Genomic DNA, 14594 nt, shown 5'->3' with positions numbered 1-14594 from the left:
TTTTTTCTTTGAATAATTAAGAAGGTAAAGCAAACATAACCACCATGCTATTATCACACCCAATGTATTTTTTAAAATGGTGAATATCATCTAATATTCAGTCCATCTTCAATTTTCTGATTGTCTCAAAAATATCTACAGTTCGTTGTTTGTATCAGGATTCCAACAAAGTCTGCAACTGCATTTAATTGATGTATCTCTTAAGTCCCCTTACCTTTTTTTCATACCATTTATTTATTGATTGTACAATTTTTACTTTCTAGATTTTGCTGATTTCAATCTGTTGGTGTCATTTAACATATTCCCATATTTCTTAGAATTGAGTAGTTAAAGAGTTGAGTAGATTCAGGTTTTACTTTTTATTGGCTAAAAAATAATACACAAATGAAAATGTGCTTCTCCTGTTATGTCATGTTGGGAGGAACATGTCTTATTCTACTGTAATGATGCTAAGGTGGATGAGTGGGTTCAGGTGTAGTCAAGCCTGAGGCATCTGTCCTAATTTTCTCTCTGACCTTTTACCTAATAATATTAGCAGCCCTGGTGACCCTTGCCTAGATCCATTATTTCATTAGGAGTTGCAAAATGTGATTTTCTAATTCTGTTATTTTTCTGGCATTTATTAACTGTTGCTTCATCAACTGTTTTCTTACCCTGAAATACCATACATGTAGGAAAAGTAAGAAAATGCTTGATTCTCTTTATTTGTATACTAGCAACCGCCAAAGGTGACCCATGGTGTTTTTTGTATTGATATGAACTCCTAGGTTTAGCAAATTGTTTTACTTCAGTCCATTGTAGTTACTATTATTTTTTAAAGATCATATGGTTTCATTGTTACCCAAAAGGAGCCCTCAGTTTAGCTTGCCAGTCCTTTTGCTCTAATCCCAGTAGTTTTTGAGACTCTTGCTTGTTTTAAATGACAAGATTTCGGTCTCAAGTCTCAGGTACCCCAGATAGGGAATTTGCTGTTTTCCCAAAGAGCCCTGGTTCCTTTTAATGGAAAATGGTATTTAGAAACCACCATTGGGATGAACATAAAATGCTCATTTCTACTGATTTCCTTTACCCTGGCTCCTCTTTTGTCTATGCCATTTATTTTGTATTTATTATCCTGTATTGCTATTTAACTTTCCATATGCTTATGTTTTATTTTCTAAGGAGGCAAATGGGACATCCATAACTAGAACTCACACCTCATGACTTGTTATACACCATTCTTTTTGGTGTATTATCAATGAATTGGAAGACTAAGTAGCTGGAGAACAATTAGACCTGAGTTAGCTGTTAAAAATATTATTAGCTATCTCTTTGGGAATTGAGGTCTTTACTTTTCTAATACTTTGTCTTAAAAATTAGAGGTGAATCAAGAAGAAAGTTAGGCCAAATGTGTTAATATAAGAGGAATTTAGGGATAGAAAAAAGGGCTACATTTATAAGCACAGCTTAAATTACCAACAGAATCCCATGGCCTGATTTCTTTCAGGGGTTTTGTTGCATAAGCAAATAAATACCCCTTTCTCCATGTTCCTTGGTTATCTTTTACTGGTCTCATTTTGAATGATTACACAGACCTTATATTTTGTTGCTTGAGTATTCAGAAGCTGCCATGGCCAGATGGGATTTTAAACCATTCCATCAAACTACTGACAACCAAGTTACTGCCCTTCATTTTGTCTGGTGTGGCTTTAATGGATGCTATGTAATGTACTTTAACATGAATCAAGAAAGTAGTCACTCTGCAGTGTGAAAGTAAACTCTGCAATGTATAAAATAATAGCATCTTTGAATCTGTTAGCCTGTCTATAAGATAGGGATTTATAATTACCTGTCTACCCTACCACTCCAGATGGTCGTTTAGAGAAATATAACCAATGTCATTTGTTTAGATATCCACAAACTGTTACACACCATCAAGGTGGCATTGATTAATTATATATTTTGGGGGGCTTGATTGGACCTATGAAATTCCAAAAGTTATAACTATGGTTCTGTTGTTTTAATGATAACTCAAGCAAACCAAACTCTACTACATACATCTATACATGAATTAATTCTTAATTCTTTTTCTGGTTGCCAGCATTTTGCTCTTCTTAAATTTTATCTGTCCCACTTAGTGCTTCCTTCTATCAAAATGTCAGAAATATAGAACACAGTAGATGTATAGGTGTTTGTGTGCATGAAAGTGTGAGGACCGGAGTTTGTTTCTCCACCTTTTCCTGTCTTACAATTGAGTTAAAAGACAGAGCCTATAAATAAGCATGAGTGTTAGTGTCTCAGGAGGGGACTATTTTTGGTCTTCTGTTTCATTTGAAGGTTTTATGGCCAAGCACAGCAACCAAATTTTGAGATGACATCTTTCTTGACAGTCCCTTATTTTGAAAATTCCTGGTGGTTCGTCATGCTGATTCCCATGCCTTTACCATTGACCCACTGCAAGGGACATTAATTACAAGGAGACAAGGAATTTGCTTTCATTTGCATCCACTGCTCACAGAAATTTACTATAAGGGTTATTTTTACTTATTTTTATTTTTATTATTTTTTGGCGGGGAGGGGCAGAGGTAGAGGGGGAGAGAGAGAATCTTAAGCAGGCTCCACGCTGGGCAAACTGAGATCATGACCTGAGGTGAAATCAAGAGTCTGATGCTTAACTCACTAAGCCACCCAGGTGCCCCAGTAGTTGTTTTGATTTTAGTAAAATATCAGAGACTGTGACAGTAGAATATGATACAACACAAAGGGTAAAGAAATGGAAGAGATATGAAAAGTAAAAAAGGATAATAATTGAACAATTGATCTCTCTCTTGCTTTCTCTGAAGAATCAACTGTTAAAATCTATAAAGCTCTTTGATTTGGGAAGTGAGATGATACACTAAATGTGTAAAGCCTGATCGTGAGACACCCATGCTTAAAACCCTCCATTGGATTCACTTTGCATTTAGGGAAGACAGTTCTAAATTTAACATACTTCATGTGCTCCTTGGTACTTCATTTTAGCTCTTGCCGTATTTTGCTCTTGCTCTTACGCTCATGCTTCACTGACCTTTCTTCTCTTCATAGAACTAGCCAAACTTATTCCATCCGCACAAGGGAAAGTTTGTCTTCCATTCTGGGCAAGGATGGCTCCTTCACGTGACTCAACTGTCAGCCCAAATGGCATCTTTTTAGAGGCCTCCTTTGACTTCTAGATCTAAAGGAGCCCTTCCTCTCCTGGCCCCAAGTTCTACATTACTGTTTGTATTTCTTCAAAGCACCTAACATTATATGAAATTCTCTCACTCAGTTATTTAGTCTCTGGAGCAGGAACGACATGAAAGCCAATTCCTTATCTAGTTTGGTCACTTCTGAATTCTCAGAACCTTTGGGTCTGAGGCTTATTGGAGCGCATGTGACAGGGAGGCCATGCTACCTAAGCAAGCCTTGTTTTCTTCACCACTTACCAAGATTAAATGAAGTGTTGTCTCAAGCATTGTAAACTCTGTATTTTTGTTATCACAATCATGAGGTGAGAGAATATGGATCATTATTTCTGTAGTTGAGAGGATGATTATAGATCATCAATTTCCTTTTTTTTTTCCGAACATTATAAGAAAGCTATTAAATTGTAGTTAGTGGTGGTGGTAAATCTATAAGCTAGATTGTTTGGTGTGCATTTAGCTGTGTATATCTACATTAGCAGAGGAGCATGGTTTAAATTCCTACATTCCTACATTCTGTTAAAAGTAATTCCCTCTTTTCTCATTATCTATTAAGAATTATTATTTTTATTTTTTTAATTCTTATGTTAATCCCCATACATTACATCATTAGTTTTAGATGTAGTGTTCCATGATTCATTGTTTGTGCATAACACCCAGTGCTCCATGCACAACGTGCCCTCCTCAATACCCACCACCAGGCTAACCCATCCTCCCACCCCGCTCCCCTCTAGAACCGTCAGTTTGTTTTTCAGAGTCCATCGTCTCTCATGGTTCGTCTACCAAGAATTATTTATATAGCATTAAAAGGTTACATTTTTCCAACACAGATTTTTCCATGTGTAAAGGTGGCACATGAGCCCCTCTCTGAGTAGCAAATCTTTACACATATTTGCTTGTGGAGATTCTCTGAGTAATGCTTTCCTATTTGGGATTGCTAACTTATTTCTCTACCAGGAGAATAGGAACTGTAGGAGTTTTAAATTTTTCTATATGTATAATTTTTGCAATATCTTATACCAGATTTCTAGAACTTTGGTATACATTAGCATATGGATATGGGAAGCTTTTTATTTTTTTTATTTTTTGAAATGTTTGGTCCCTTGCTCTAAACCTGAAGCTATTGGGTAGGGCTAGGGCATCCATGTGTTTAACAAACTCCCCAGGTGATTGAAGTAAATGTTAAAATTTGGTATGCCTCAGTTTATATGCATTGCACTTAAGCATATGTACAATGAAATAGTTATAAAATACATTTATGAAACATACCAGTTATGTTTCCAAGGTTAAATAACACGACAGTAACATATATTTAATGCCCTTTTCATGTGGTCTACTTGAATGGTTGCCAATCTAGAATTTAATAAAATTAGACAATTAACTTTAGCCCAAGAATTCTGAAGGAATTAGAAACTACATAGAAATAATGAAGATGACTATGGTAGAGGGGGAAAATAACTTTGAGGCTTTTGGGGAAGAAGTTAGTCAATATTTATTAGCACACATTATTGCCATAAAACAGCACATCCTGGTGATGACTCACCAAAAATGCCTCTCACTGACATTTTTGGCCTTTATAGCTCTTTGTCCAGAGGGGACAGCCTAATGTGAAAAACAACAGTGATGATACTGAATTGATTGTTTTTCATTGAGGTATAATTTTTATACAACAAATTATACAGTTGTCAAGCTATAAGTTTAATGGCCTTAGACAAATTTATACACCTGAACATCTTCACTGCAAATGTAGGATATTTCTCTGACCCAGCCAGTTTACTTTTGCCACTTTACAGTTGAATTCTTTCATCTAAGGCAAATGTTTCCTAATTTCTAACACCATAGATTGGTTTTGTTATTTGGGACTTCATAAAACTAGAATCATGTTTTATGTGTTGGTTTTTTTTTTTTTTTTTAAAGATTTTATTTATTTATTTGAGAGAGAATGAGATAGAGCATGAGAGGGGGGAGGGTCAGAGGGAGAAGCAGACTCCCCACCGAGCAGGGAGCCCGATGCGGGACTCGACCCAGGGACTCCAGGACCATGACCTGAGCCGAAGGCAGTCGCTTAACCAACTGAGCCACCCAGGCGCCCTTATGTGGTTTTTTTTTTTGTGTTTGGCTTCTTAAGTTGAATATATCTAAAATTTGTTCACGTGTTGGGTGTAACAGTAGTTCATTATTTTTTTGTTATTGTGTGTCATTTCATTATGTGAATATACCGCACAACTTATTTATCTATTCTCCTGTTGCTAGCATTTGAGTCATTTTTAGTTTGGGACGATTATGAATAAAACTATAAACATCATTAAAGTCTTTATAGGCACAAGTTTTCATTTCTCTAGGTTATATACCTAGCAGGGGAATTGCTGGTCATAGTTTAACTTTCTAAGAGACTGACCCTAACAATTCTCTAAAGTGGTTATTTCATTTTCCCACCAGCAATGTATGAATTCCAATTTTTCCACATAGTCTCAAAAACATTTGATATTGTCAATTTTCAATTTTAGCCATTTTAGTGGGTGTGAAATGTTATCTTGTTGTGGTCTTAACATTCATTTCTCTGATGACTAATGATGAGTGCTATTTAATATGTTGGCCATTTCTGTATCTCCCTATGTAATGTGTCTGCTCAAGACTTTTACCCATTTAAAAAAAATGTTTTCTTTTTTATTGTTGATTTTTAGGAAGTTTTTTTTTTTCCCCAAGAATTATTTTTTTTAGGGGCACCTGAGTGGCTCAGTCATTAAGCATCTGCATTCGGCTCAGGTCATGATCCCAGGGTCCTGGGATTGAGCCCCGCATTGGGCTCCCTGCTCAGCTGGAAGCCTGCTTCTCCCTCTCCCACTCCACCCGCTGGTGTTCCCTCTCTTGCTGTGTGTGTCTCTGTCAAATAAATAAATAAATAAAATCTTTAAAAAAAATTATTTAAAAAAAATTTATTTTTTAAAAAATATTTTGTTGAACTATAATTGACATAAATACCCTCTTAGTTTTAGGTATATATCACAGTGATTCAATATTTTTGTACATTACAAAATGATCCCCATGATAAGTGTAGTTACCATCTGTCACCATGCACAGTAATTACTGTGTCATTGACTATATTCCTATGCTGTTATATCCTGTGACTGACTGACTTTGTAACTGGAGGTTTGCACCTCTTAATCCCCTTCTATTTCACCTGCCCCTCAACCCCATCCTCATCTGGTTACCAGCAATTTATTTCCTGTATCTATCAGTCTGTTTCTGTTTTGTTTATTCATTTGTTTTGTTTTTTAGATTCCACATATAAATGGAATATATGGTATTTGTCTTTCTTTGACTGACTTATTTCACTTAGCATAATAACCCTCTAGGTCCATCCATGTCATCACAAATGGAAGATTTTATTTTATTTTTTATGGCTGAGTAATACTGTAAGAGTTTAAAAAATGTATATATTCTGGGTGTGGGTCATTTTTTATAAGTATTTTTTTGGGGAATATTGGCTTGTCTCTCTCTCTTTTTTTAATCAGAGAGAGAGAGAGAGAGTGTGAGCTCAGGAATGGCAGGCAGAAGGAGAAGCAGGCAGCAGACCGAGGGAGAAGCCAGGGCCTTAGGATCATGACCTGAGCCAAAGGCAGCCACTTAACCACCTGAGCCATTCAGGCGTCCCTATTAGCTTGTATCCTTAATGGTGTTTTTTGAGGAACTGAAATGTTCAATTTTGGTGAAATCTAATGTATCCATGTTTAAAATTGCTAGTAGTTTTTGTGTCCTAAGAAAATTTGCCTACTCCCAAGGTCATGAAGATATTCTCTTAAATTTTCTTTTAGAAGCATAACAGTTTTAGCTTTTACATCTAGATCTATGCTTTATCTAATTTTTGTATGTGCAATGAGATGGGGTCAAGGATCATTTTATTGTGTTTATCCAGTTGATCCAGCACCATTTATTGGAAAGACTTTCCTATTCAATTACCTTGACACTTTTATTGAAAATCAGTTGACCATGTAAGTGTGGGTCTATTTCTGAACTCTCTTGGGTTTCATTCTGTGTTTATCCTACACCAATAGCATACTTTCTTTATTACTGGAGCTTTATAGTAAGTCAAAATCAGGTAGTATAAATTCTCCAATTTAGTTCTTCTTAATCAAGATTGTTCTTTATTGAAGATTGTTCTTCATTTAAGGTTTTTCTAATTCAAAATCATTTGCATTTTATATAATTTTAGAATAAGTTTGTCACTTTCTTTTAAAACTATGCTGGGATTTTGATCAGGATTGTGTTGAATTTATAGGTCAATTTAACAAGGATGGACATGTAACCAATACAGAGTCTTTTTTTTAAAGATAGATTATTTATTTAATTTATTTATTTAATTAATTTATTTATAGAGCATGAGCTGGGGGAAGGGCAGAGGGAGAGGAAGAGAGAGAATCCCAAGCAGACTCTGTGCTGAGTGCAGAGCCCGACTTGGGACTTGATCTCATGACCCTGAGATCATGACTTGAGCCAAAATCAAAAGTTGGTTGCTTAACTGACAGAGCTACCCAGGTGCCCCTACTGAGTCTTTAATTTATGAATGTAGATCTTTACGTGCTTTCTTTAATTTCTTTCAACAGTGTATTATATGTTTAGTATAGAGGTCTTTCATATTTTTCATTAGGTTTATGATGTTTTTGATACTATTAAATATAATATTACATTCTCTCCCCCTGCCCAGTTTTGTTGCTAGTATATAGATATGCTTAAAAAAAAAAAACCCTATTACCCATGTGTCTTGTGACCTTGCTAAAATGACTTACTGGTTTTACTAATGTTTTGGTAGATTTCAAAAAGTTTTCTATGTAGAAAATCATGTTGTCTATAAATAGTTATAGTTTTTTTGTTTAAAGATTTTATTTATTTATTTGAGACAGAGAGAATGAGAGACAGAGAGCATGAGAGGGAGGAGGGTCAGAGGGAGAAGCAGACACCCTGCCGAGCAGGGAGCCCGATGCGGGACTCGATCCCGGGACTCCAGGATCATGACCTGAGCCGAAGGCAATCGCTTAACCAACTGAGCCACCCAGGCGCCAAAATAGTTATAGTTTTATTTTTTCCTTTATAGGCTTTATATCTTTTATTTTTCATTTTGAATATGGCAGTGGCTAGGACTCTGTGTACATTTTTGTGAGAATATGTCTGACTTCTTACCAATATGGGGGAGAAATTGTCAGCTTTCACCATTTGGTTATGATGTTAGCTGTTGATTTTTCATACATGGCATTCATCATGTTGAAGAAGTTCCCTTCTATTTATAGTTTGCTGAGAATTTTACCATGAATGGGTGTTAAATTTTGTTAAATGCCTTTGATGTATAAATTGAGATCTTCATTGATTTTTCTTTTTGAGTCTCTTCTTATAGTAAATCACATCAGTTGAGTTTTGAATGTTAAACCAATCTTGCATCTCTGGGATAAACTTTACTTGGTAATGATCTTTTTTATATATTGTTAGATTTAATTTGCTAATATTTTATGCATTTTTACATCCTTTTTCATGGGATAATGGACAATAGTTGTCTTAACTTGTAATATCTTTGTCTAGTTTTCTATTAGGGTTACATTGGCCTGATACAAAAAGTTGGGGAGAGTTCATTTCACCTCTGTTTTTTAATTTCATGTCATGAAATATTTTGGTTAGTATTTTTTTTCCTTAAATGTTTGATAGAAATTACTGGTGAAACTATCTGGATCTGGAGGGGGTTTTTTGTTTTTGTTTTTTTTTATGGGAAAATTTTTGTTTAAACATTTGATTTCTCTAATAGAGAATTTCAATTGAGACCAGTCTCTATAGGTAGTGTGTTCTGGAATTTTGTTTATTTCATCTGTCTACTTATTTTTTTAATGTCTGTAGGGTCTGTAGTGGCATCCCTTATTTCAATATTGACCCATGTAATTTATGTTTTCTGTTTTATTTCTTGGTTATTCTTGCTAGGATTTCTAAGAATGTTCATTTGTTCAAAGAATTTACTTTTTTTCAGTTTTCTATTTCATCAGTTATTTTTTTCTTTTATTTTACTTTAATTTGTTTTATGGTCCATACATTCTTTGAAAAATGCTTTTTAAAGTTTTTCTTTAAGTCATCTCTACACCCCACGGGGAACTTGAACTCACAACCCCAAGATTAAGAGTTGGATGCTCCTCTGACTGAGGGTGTTAAAATGTAACATTTTGATTTGAATTTTTTTTAGTTCCCATTTTTTGCTCCATGTATTCTGAAGCTTTATTATTAGATGTCTACACATTTAGAATTTTTATCTTTCTGATCTACCCTTTATATTACCATGAAATTTCCATCTAAAATTTGAACTCTTGTCCTTCTGTATGCAATATTTTTTCTCTGGCTGGTTTTAAGAATTTTCTCTTTTATTTTGATACTGATTGAGTATGATGTACCTAGGTATGACTCACTTTTTATCTTGCTTGGGGTTTGTTGAACTTCTTTGATCTGATTGTTGGTAGCTTTTGTCAATTTAGAAAATCTTTGGCTATTGTATTTTCAGGTATTTCAAATATTCACTTTCTCCATTCCATCTGAAAAGCTAATGGCTTGTATGCTAAATCAAGACCAGTTGATACTGTTCTATAGATTTCAGATGCTCTGTTCCTTTTATCATTCTCTCCCAACCCCCTTTTGGGTTTCATTTTGGGTAATTTCTATTGACATCTTTAAGTTTACTAATCCTTTCCTCTGATGTATGGAGGTAAGCCCCTTGTATGAATTATTTTTTTGATATATATTTTATGGCAAGCATTTCACCTTGTATCTTTTTTTAAGGTTTCCATCTCTCCTGAAATTTCTCATATTTTTGCCCATTGTTGTCCATCTTATTCATTAGATCCTTTAACATATTTATGATAACATTTTACAGGCCCTGTTTGATATTTCTGATATTTAGATCTCTCTGGATCTGCTTATACTGAACATTTTAATCCTGATCAGACATCAGATTTTTCTTGCTTTTTCTCGTATCTTGGCAGACCCCTGGGAGATTTCTTTCAGCTTGTCAGTATGGTTTCCACCTTTTTGTATTTCCAAATTTTATTTTTCTCTCTTGTCCTTCGTTTGGCTTTCTGCTTTTTGAGATATCTCTCTCCACTGTGGTGAAGGACTAGAGTGCCTTGGAGGGACTTTTCTCAGTTCTTTTGCTTCTCCCCCAGGCTTCAGCAAGCCAAAGATTTGTACTTGAGCAATTCTGTGGGTTACCTGAACAGGGGGAGGAAGGTACAAGATCTCTCTTGCTGTTTTATAGTGCTCTCAATTTTCTCTGTATTACTTGTCTGTTCCATGTACTCTGTTAAGGCTCATGGGGAAGAATTACTGGGTGGGGGCATACTCATTCTGTGGCTGGGACCCTGCAGGACTCTAGTCTGTCACACAAGCTTTGGTTGGTTTCTCCCGTGCTGTGCAGATTCCTGCTTCTCCTGAGGAGTATTCCCTTTCTGCTAGGGATGAAATCAGCCCAGAATCTCTTCTATCTTATAAAGGATTAATAATTTTTGGAACTTTGCTCATTTAGGTTTCTTTAAATCCTGTCTTTTCTATTGCATTTAAAAGACTACAGTTTTATAGTTTATCTGGCATGTTCTTATTAGTGGGAGTGATAGTCTCTAGCAACTTTCCACATTCTAACCAGAGGTAAAGTCCTTGGACTAACTTAGAAGACATATTAAAATCATATAACTGAGTTTATGAATCAAATAAAATAGATCTTAGTGCTTATAATTACACCCCATTAAAAGATTAAATGTTATCACTTAGCTTTATTACATAAATATTTTAACCAAATACCCTTTAAGTGTTTCTTAAATGCAAACCCATTTTTTAGAGAAAAATGTTTGCTACCATTAAGATAATGAAAAGAATGTGGTAAAGCTCTACAGGCCATGCCCGAGGAGGAATTCTAGTAAGTATTTTGAGCAAAGCCTAAAGTTTTAGAAAAGTTTATACTTTTCCAAGATAATTATGAATTAAAAGACATGGTTTTCTTCAGCTCCTAGTCATTGTCCTCTTGCATTAATGTATTTGAAATATGGCTATTTTATTTTTATTTTTTCACTTACTTAAATTCAATTAACATATGGTATATCATTAGTTTCAGATGTAAAGTTCAGTAATTCCTCAGTTGCATATAACACCCAGTGCTCATTACATCATGTGCCCACTTTAATGCCCATCACCCAGTTACCCCATCCCCCACCCACCAGCAACCCTCAGTTTATTTCCTATAGTTAAGAGTTTCTTATGGTTTCTCTCCCTCTCTGATTTTGTCTTATTTTATCTTTCCCTCCCTTCCCCTATGATCGTCTGTTTTGTTTCTTAAATTCCACACGAGTGAAGCCATATGATAATTGTCTTTCTCTGATTGACTTATTTTGCTTAGCATAATACCTTCCAGTTCCATCCATGTCGATGCAAATGGTAAGATTTCATCCTTTCTGTTGGCTGAGTAATATTCCATTGTGTGTGCGTGTGTGCGTCTATATATATACACATCACATCACATCTTTATCCATTCCTCTGTTGATGGACATCTGGGCTCTTTTCATAGTTGGACTGTTATGGACATTGCTGCTATAACATTAAGGTACAGTTTCCCCTTTGAATCACTACATTTGTATCTTTGGGGTAGGTACCTAGTAGTGCAATTGCTGAGTCATAGGGTGCTCTATTTTAACGTCTTGAGGAACCTCCTTATTGTTTTCCAGAGTGGCTGTACCAGTTTGCATTCCCACCAACAGTGTAAGAGGGTTCCCCTTTCTCCACATCCTTGCCAACATTTGTTGTTTCTTGTCTTGTTAATGGTAGCCATTCTGACTGGTGTGAGGTGGTATCTCATTGTGGTTTTGATTTATATTTCCCTGATGCCAAGTGATGTGGAGCATTTGTTCATGTGTCTGTTGGTCATTTGTATGTCTTCTTCAGAGAAATGTCTCTTCATGTCTTCTGCCCATTTTTTGACTGGGTTATTTGTTTTTTGGGTGTTGAGTTTGATAAGTTCTATATAGATCTTAGATACTAGCCCTTTATTGGATATGTCATATCTTCTCCCATTCCATAGGTTGCCTTTTAGTTTTGTTGACTGTTTCCTTTGCTGTGCAAAAGCTTTTTATCTTGATGAAATCCCAATAGTTCATTTTTGCTTTTGTTTCACTTGCCTTTGGAGACAGTGTCCAGCAAGAAGTTGCTGTGGCTGAAGTTAAGGAGATTGTGCCTGTGTTCTCCTCTAGGATTTTAATGGATTCCTGTCTCACATTTGGGCCTTCCATTCATTTTGAGTTTATTTTTGTGTATGCTGTAAGAAATTGCTCTAGTTTCATTCTTCTGCATGTGGCTGTCCAATTGTCCCAACACCATTTGTTGAAGAGATTGTCTTTTTTCCATTGGATATTCTTTCCTGCTTTGTCAAAGGTTAGTTGACCATAGAGTTGAGGGTCCACTTCTGGGTTCCCTATTCTGTTCCATTGATCTGTGTGTCTTTTTGTGCCAGTACCATACTGTCTTGATGATTACAGCTTTGTTACACAGCTTGAAGCCCAGAATTGTGATGTCACCAGCTTTGGTTTTCTTTTTCAACATTCCTTTGGCTACTTGGTGTCTTTTCTGGTTCCATACAAATCTTAGGGTTATTTGTCCCAGTTTTGTGAAAAATATCAATTGTATTTTGATAGGGATTGCATTGAATGTGTAGGATAGATATTTTAACAATATTTATTCTTCTGATCCATGGCATGGAATGTTTTTCCATTTCTTTGTGTCTTCCTCAGTTTCTTTCATGAGTGTTCTAGAGTACAGATCCTTGACCTCTTTGGTTAGGTTTATTCCTAGGTATCTTATGGTTTTTTTGGTGCAACTGAAAATGGGATCGATTCCTTAATTTCTCTTTCTTCTGTCTCATTGTTAATATATAGAAATGCCACTGATTTCTTTGCATTGATTTTATATCCTGCCACGTTGCTGAATGAGATCTAGCAATTTTTGGGTAGAGACTCTTGGGTTTTCTACGTAAAGTATCATGTCATCTGTGAAGAGCGCAAGTTTGACTTCTTCTTTGCCAGTTTGGATGCCTTTTATTTCTTTTTGTTGTCTGATTGCTGAGGCTAGGACTTTAGTACTATGTTGAACAGCAGTGGTGAGGGTGGACATCCCTGTCATGTTCCTGACCTTAGGGGAAAAGCTCTCAGTGTTTCCCCATTGAGAATGATATTCGCTGTGGGCTTCTCATATATAGCTTTTACGATATTGAGGTATGTTCCCTTTATCCCTACACTGTGAAGAGTTTTAATCAAGAAAGGATGCTGTATTTTGTCAAATGTTTTTTCTGCATCATTTGAGAGGATCATATGGTTCTTGTCCTTTATTTTATTAAAATACGGCTATTTTAGACATATAAATTATTCTAAGGCCAGTAAAAACTCCAACTGAGTATTACAATGAAAAAATTTAAACTTATAACGGTTAGGGGTTAGGTATTTGTCTTTATTTTTCTAATGTTTTTAACTTTCCTTTTTTCTCTTTTTTCTTTTTAGGAATCCTAAAACCAAAATATTAGAACGAAAACAGAAGCATGGCTCACCATATTTCATTTCTTTGGATAGTTTTGGTCCTGCTTCTTCAGAATTCTGTATTAGCTGAAGATGGGGAAATAAGATCAAGTAAGAACTATCAATGTTTTTGTTACCAACAAATTGATTGTGGAAATTAAATTAGGGGAGCTCAAGCAGTTCTTTTAAGGACCTTATTCTTTCTGTCTTTGATGCTCTAATTCCCTAAAATGAAATGAATTGCTATGTTACATATTAACTGAGAGGAAAACCTTCTATCAGAGTTAATTTTGAGAAAATTCCCTGGTAATTGTTTCTTCTCTTTTAACCACCAGGCTTTGGAATAAATGGTCTGCTATTGAGTTTATGCTCAGCCATTTAGAGTTTAGTGTTATGGAGATTAAGTACCTACCTCATTGGGTTATTAGGACCATCCTATGAGGTTATCGCATAGAGATAATGAGATAATCCATGTAAACAGGATAACGCATATTAATGGCTTAGCACAATGACATCTCAGTAGATGGTGACTATTATTTTGATTGTGTATAGGAGAGCTTGCATTAGAGAAGGAGAGCTATATTGCACTTCTGCTACCCAGGCCATTATTTACAGATATCATTTCTTTTAAAAAAGTTGGCTTATGATCATATTTTAAAATGCATAAACACCATACTGTAAATTTTTTTTTTTAGTTCTTGATTTTATTTATTTATTTTTTTATTCTTATGTTAATCCCCATACATTACATCATTAGTTTTAGATGTAGTGTTCCATGATTCATTGTTTGTGCATAACACCCAGTGCTCCATGCAGAATGTGC

General features: G+C 35.3%; 1 protein-coding gene across 1 annotated transcript in view; it reads left to right on the top strand.

Moving 5' to 3' along the window:
• Positions 1 to 14594, top strand: part of COL21A1 (collagen type XXI alpha 1 chain) — a 217989-nt gene that overhangs the window by 78861 nt on the left and 124534 nt on the right. The window contains exon 3 of the mRNA XM_081828461.1: positions 13757 to 13882. Within this exon, the coding sequence (XP_081684587.1) occupies positions 13795 to 13882 (88 nt within the window). The 5' untranslated portion in view covers positions 13757 to 13794. The remainder of the gene's footprint in view (positions 1 to 13756; positions 13883 to 14594) is intronic.

Source organism: Leptonychotes weddellii, chromosome 8, assembly GCF_054177405.1.
Source record: "Leptonychotes weddellii isolate Sample4059 chromosome 8, ASM5417740v2, whole genome shotgun sequence".
NCBI classification, from domain to species: Eukaryota; Metazoa; Chordata; class Mammalia; order Carnivora; family Phocidae; genus Leptonychotes; species Leptonychotes weddellii.
The sequence above is the reverse complement of the archived record's forward strand: the minus strand, read 5'-3'. Positions and strand labels throughout refer to the sequence as shown.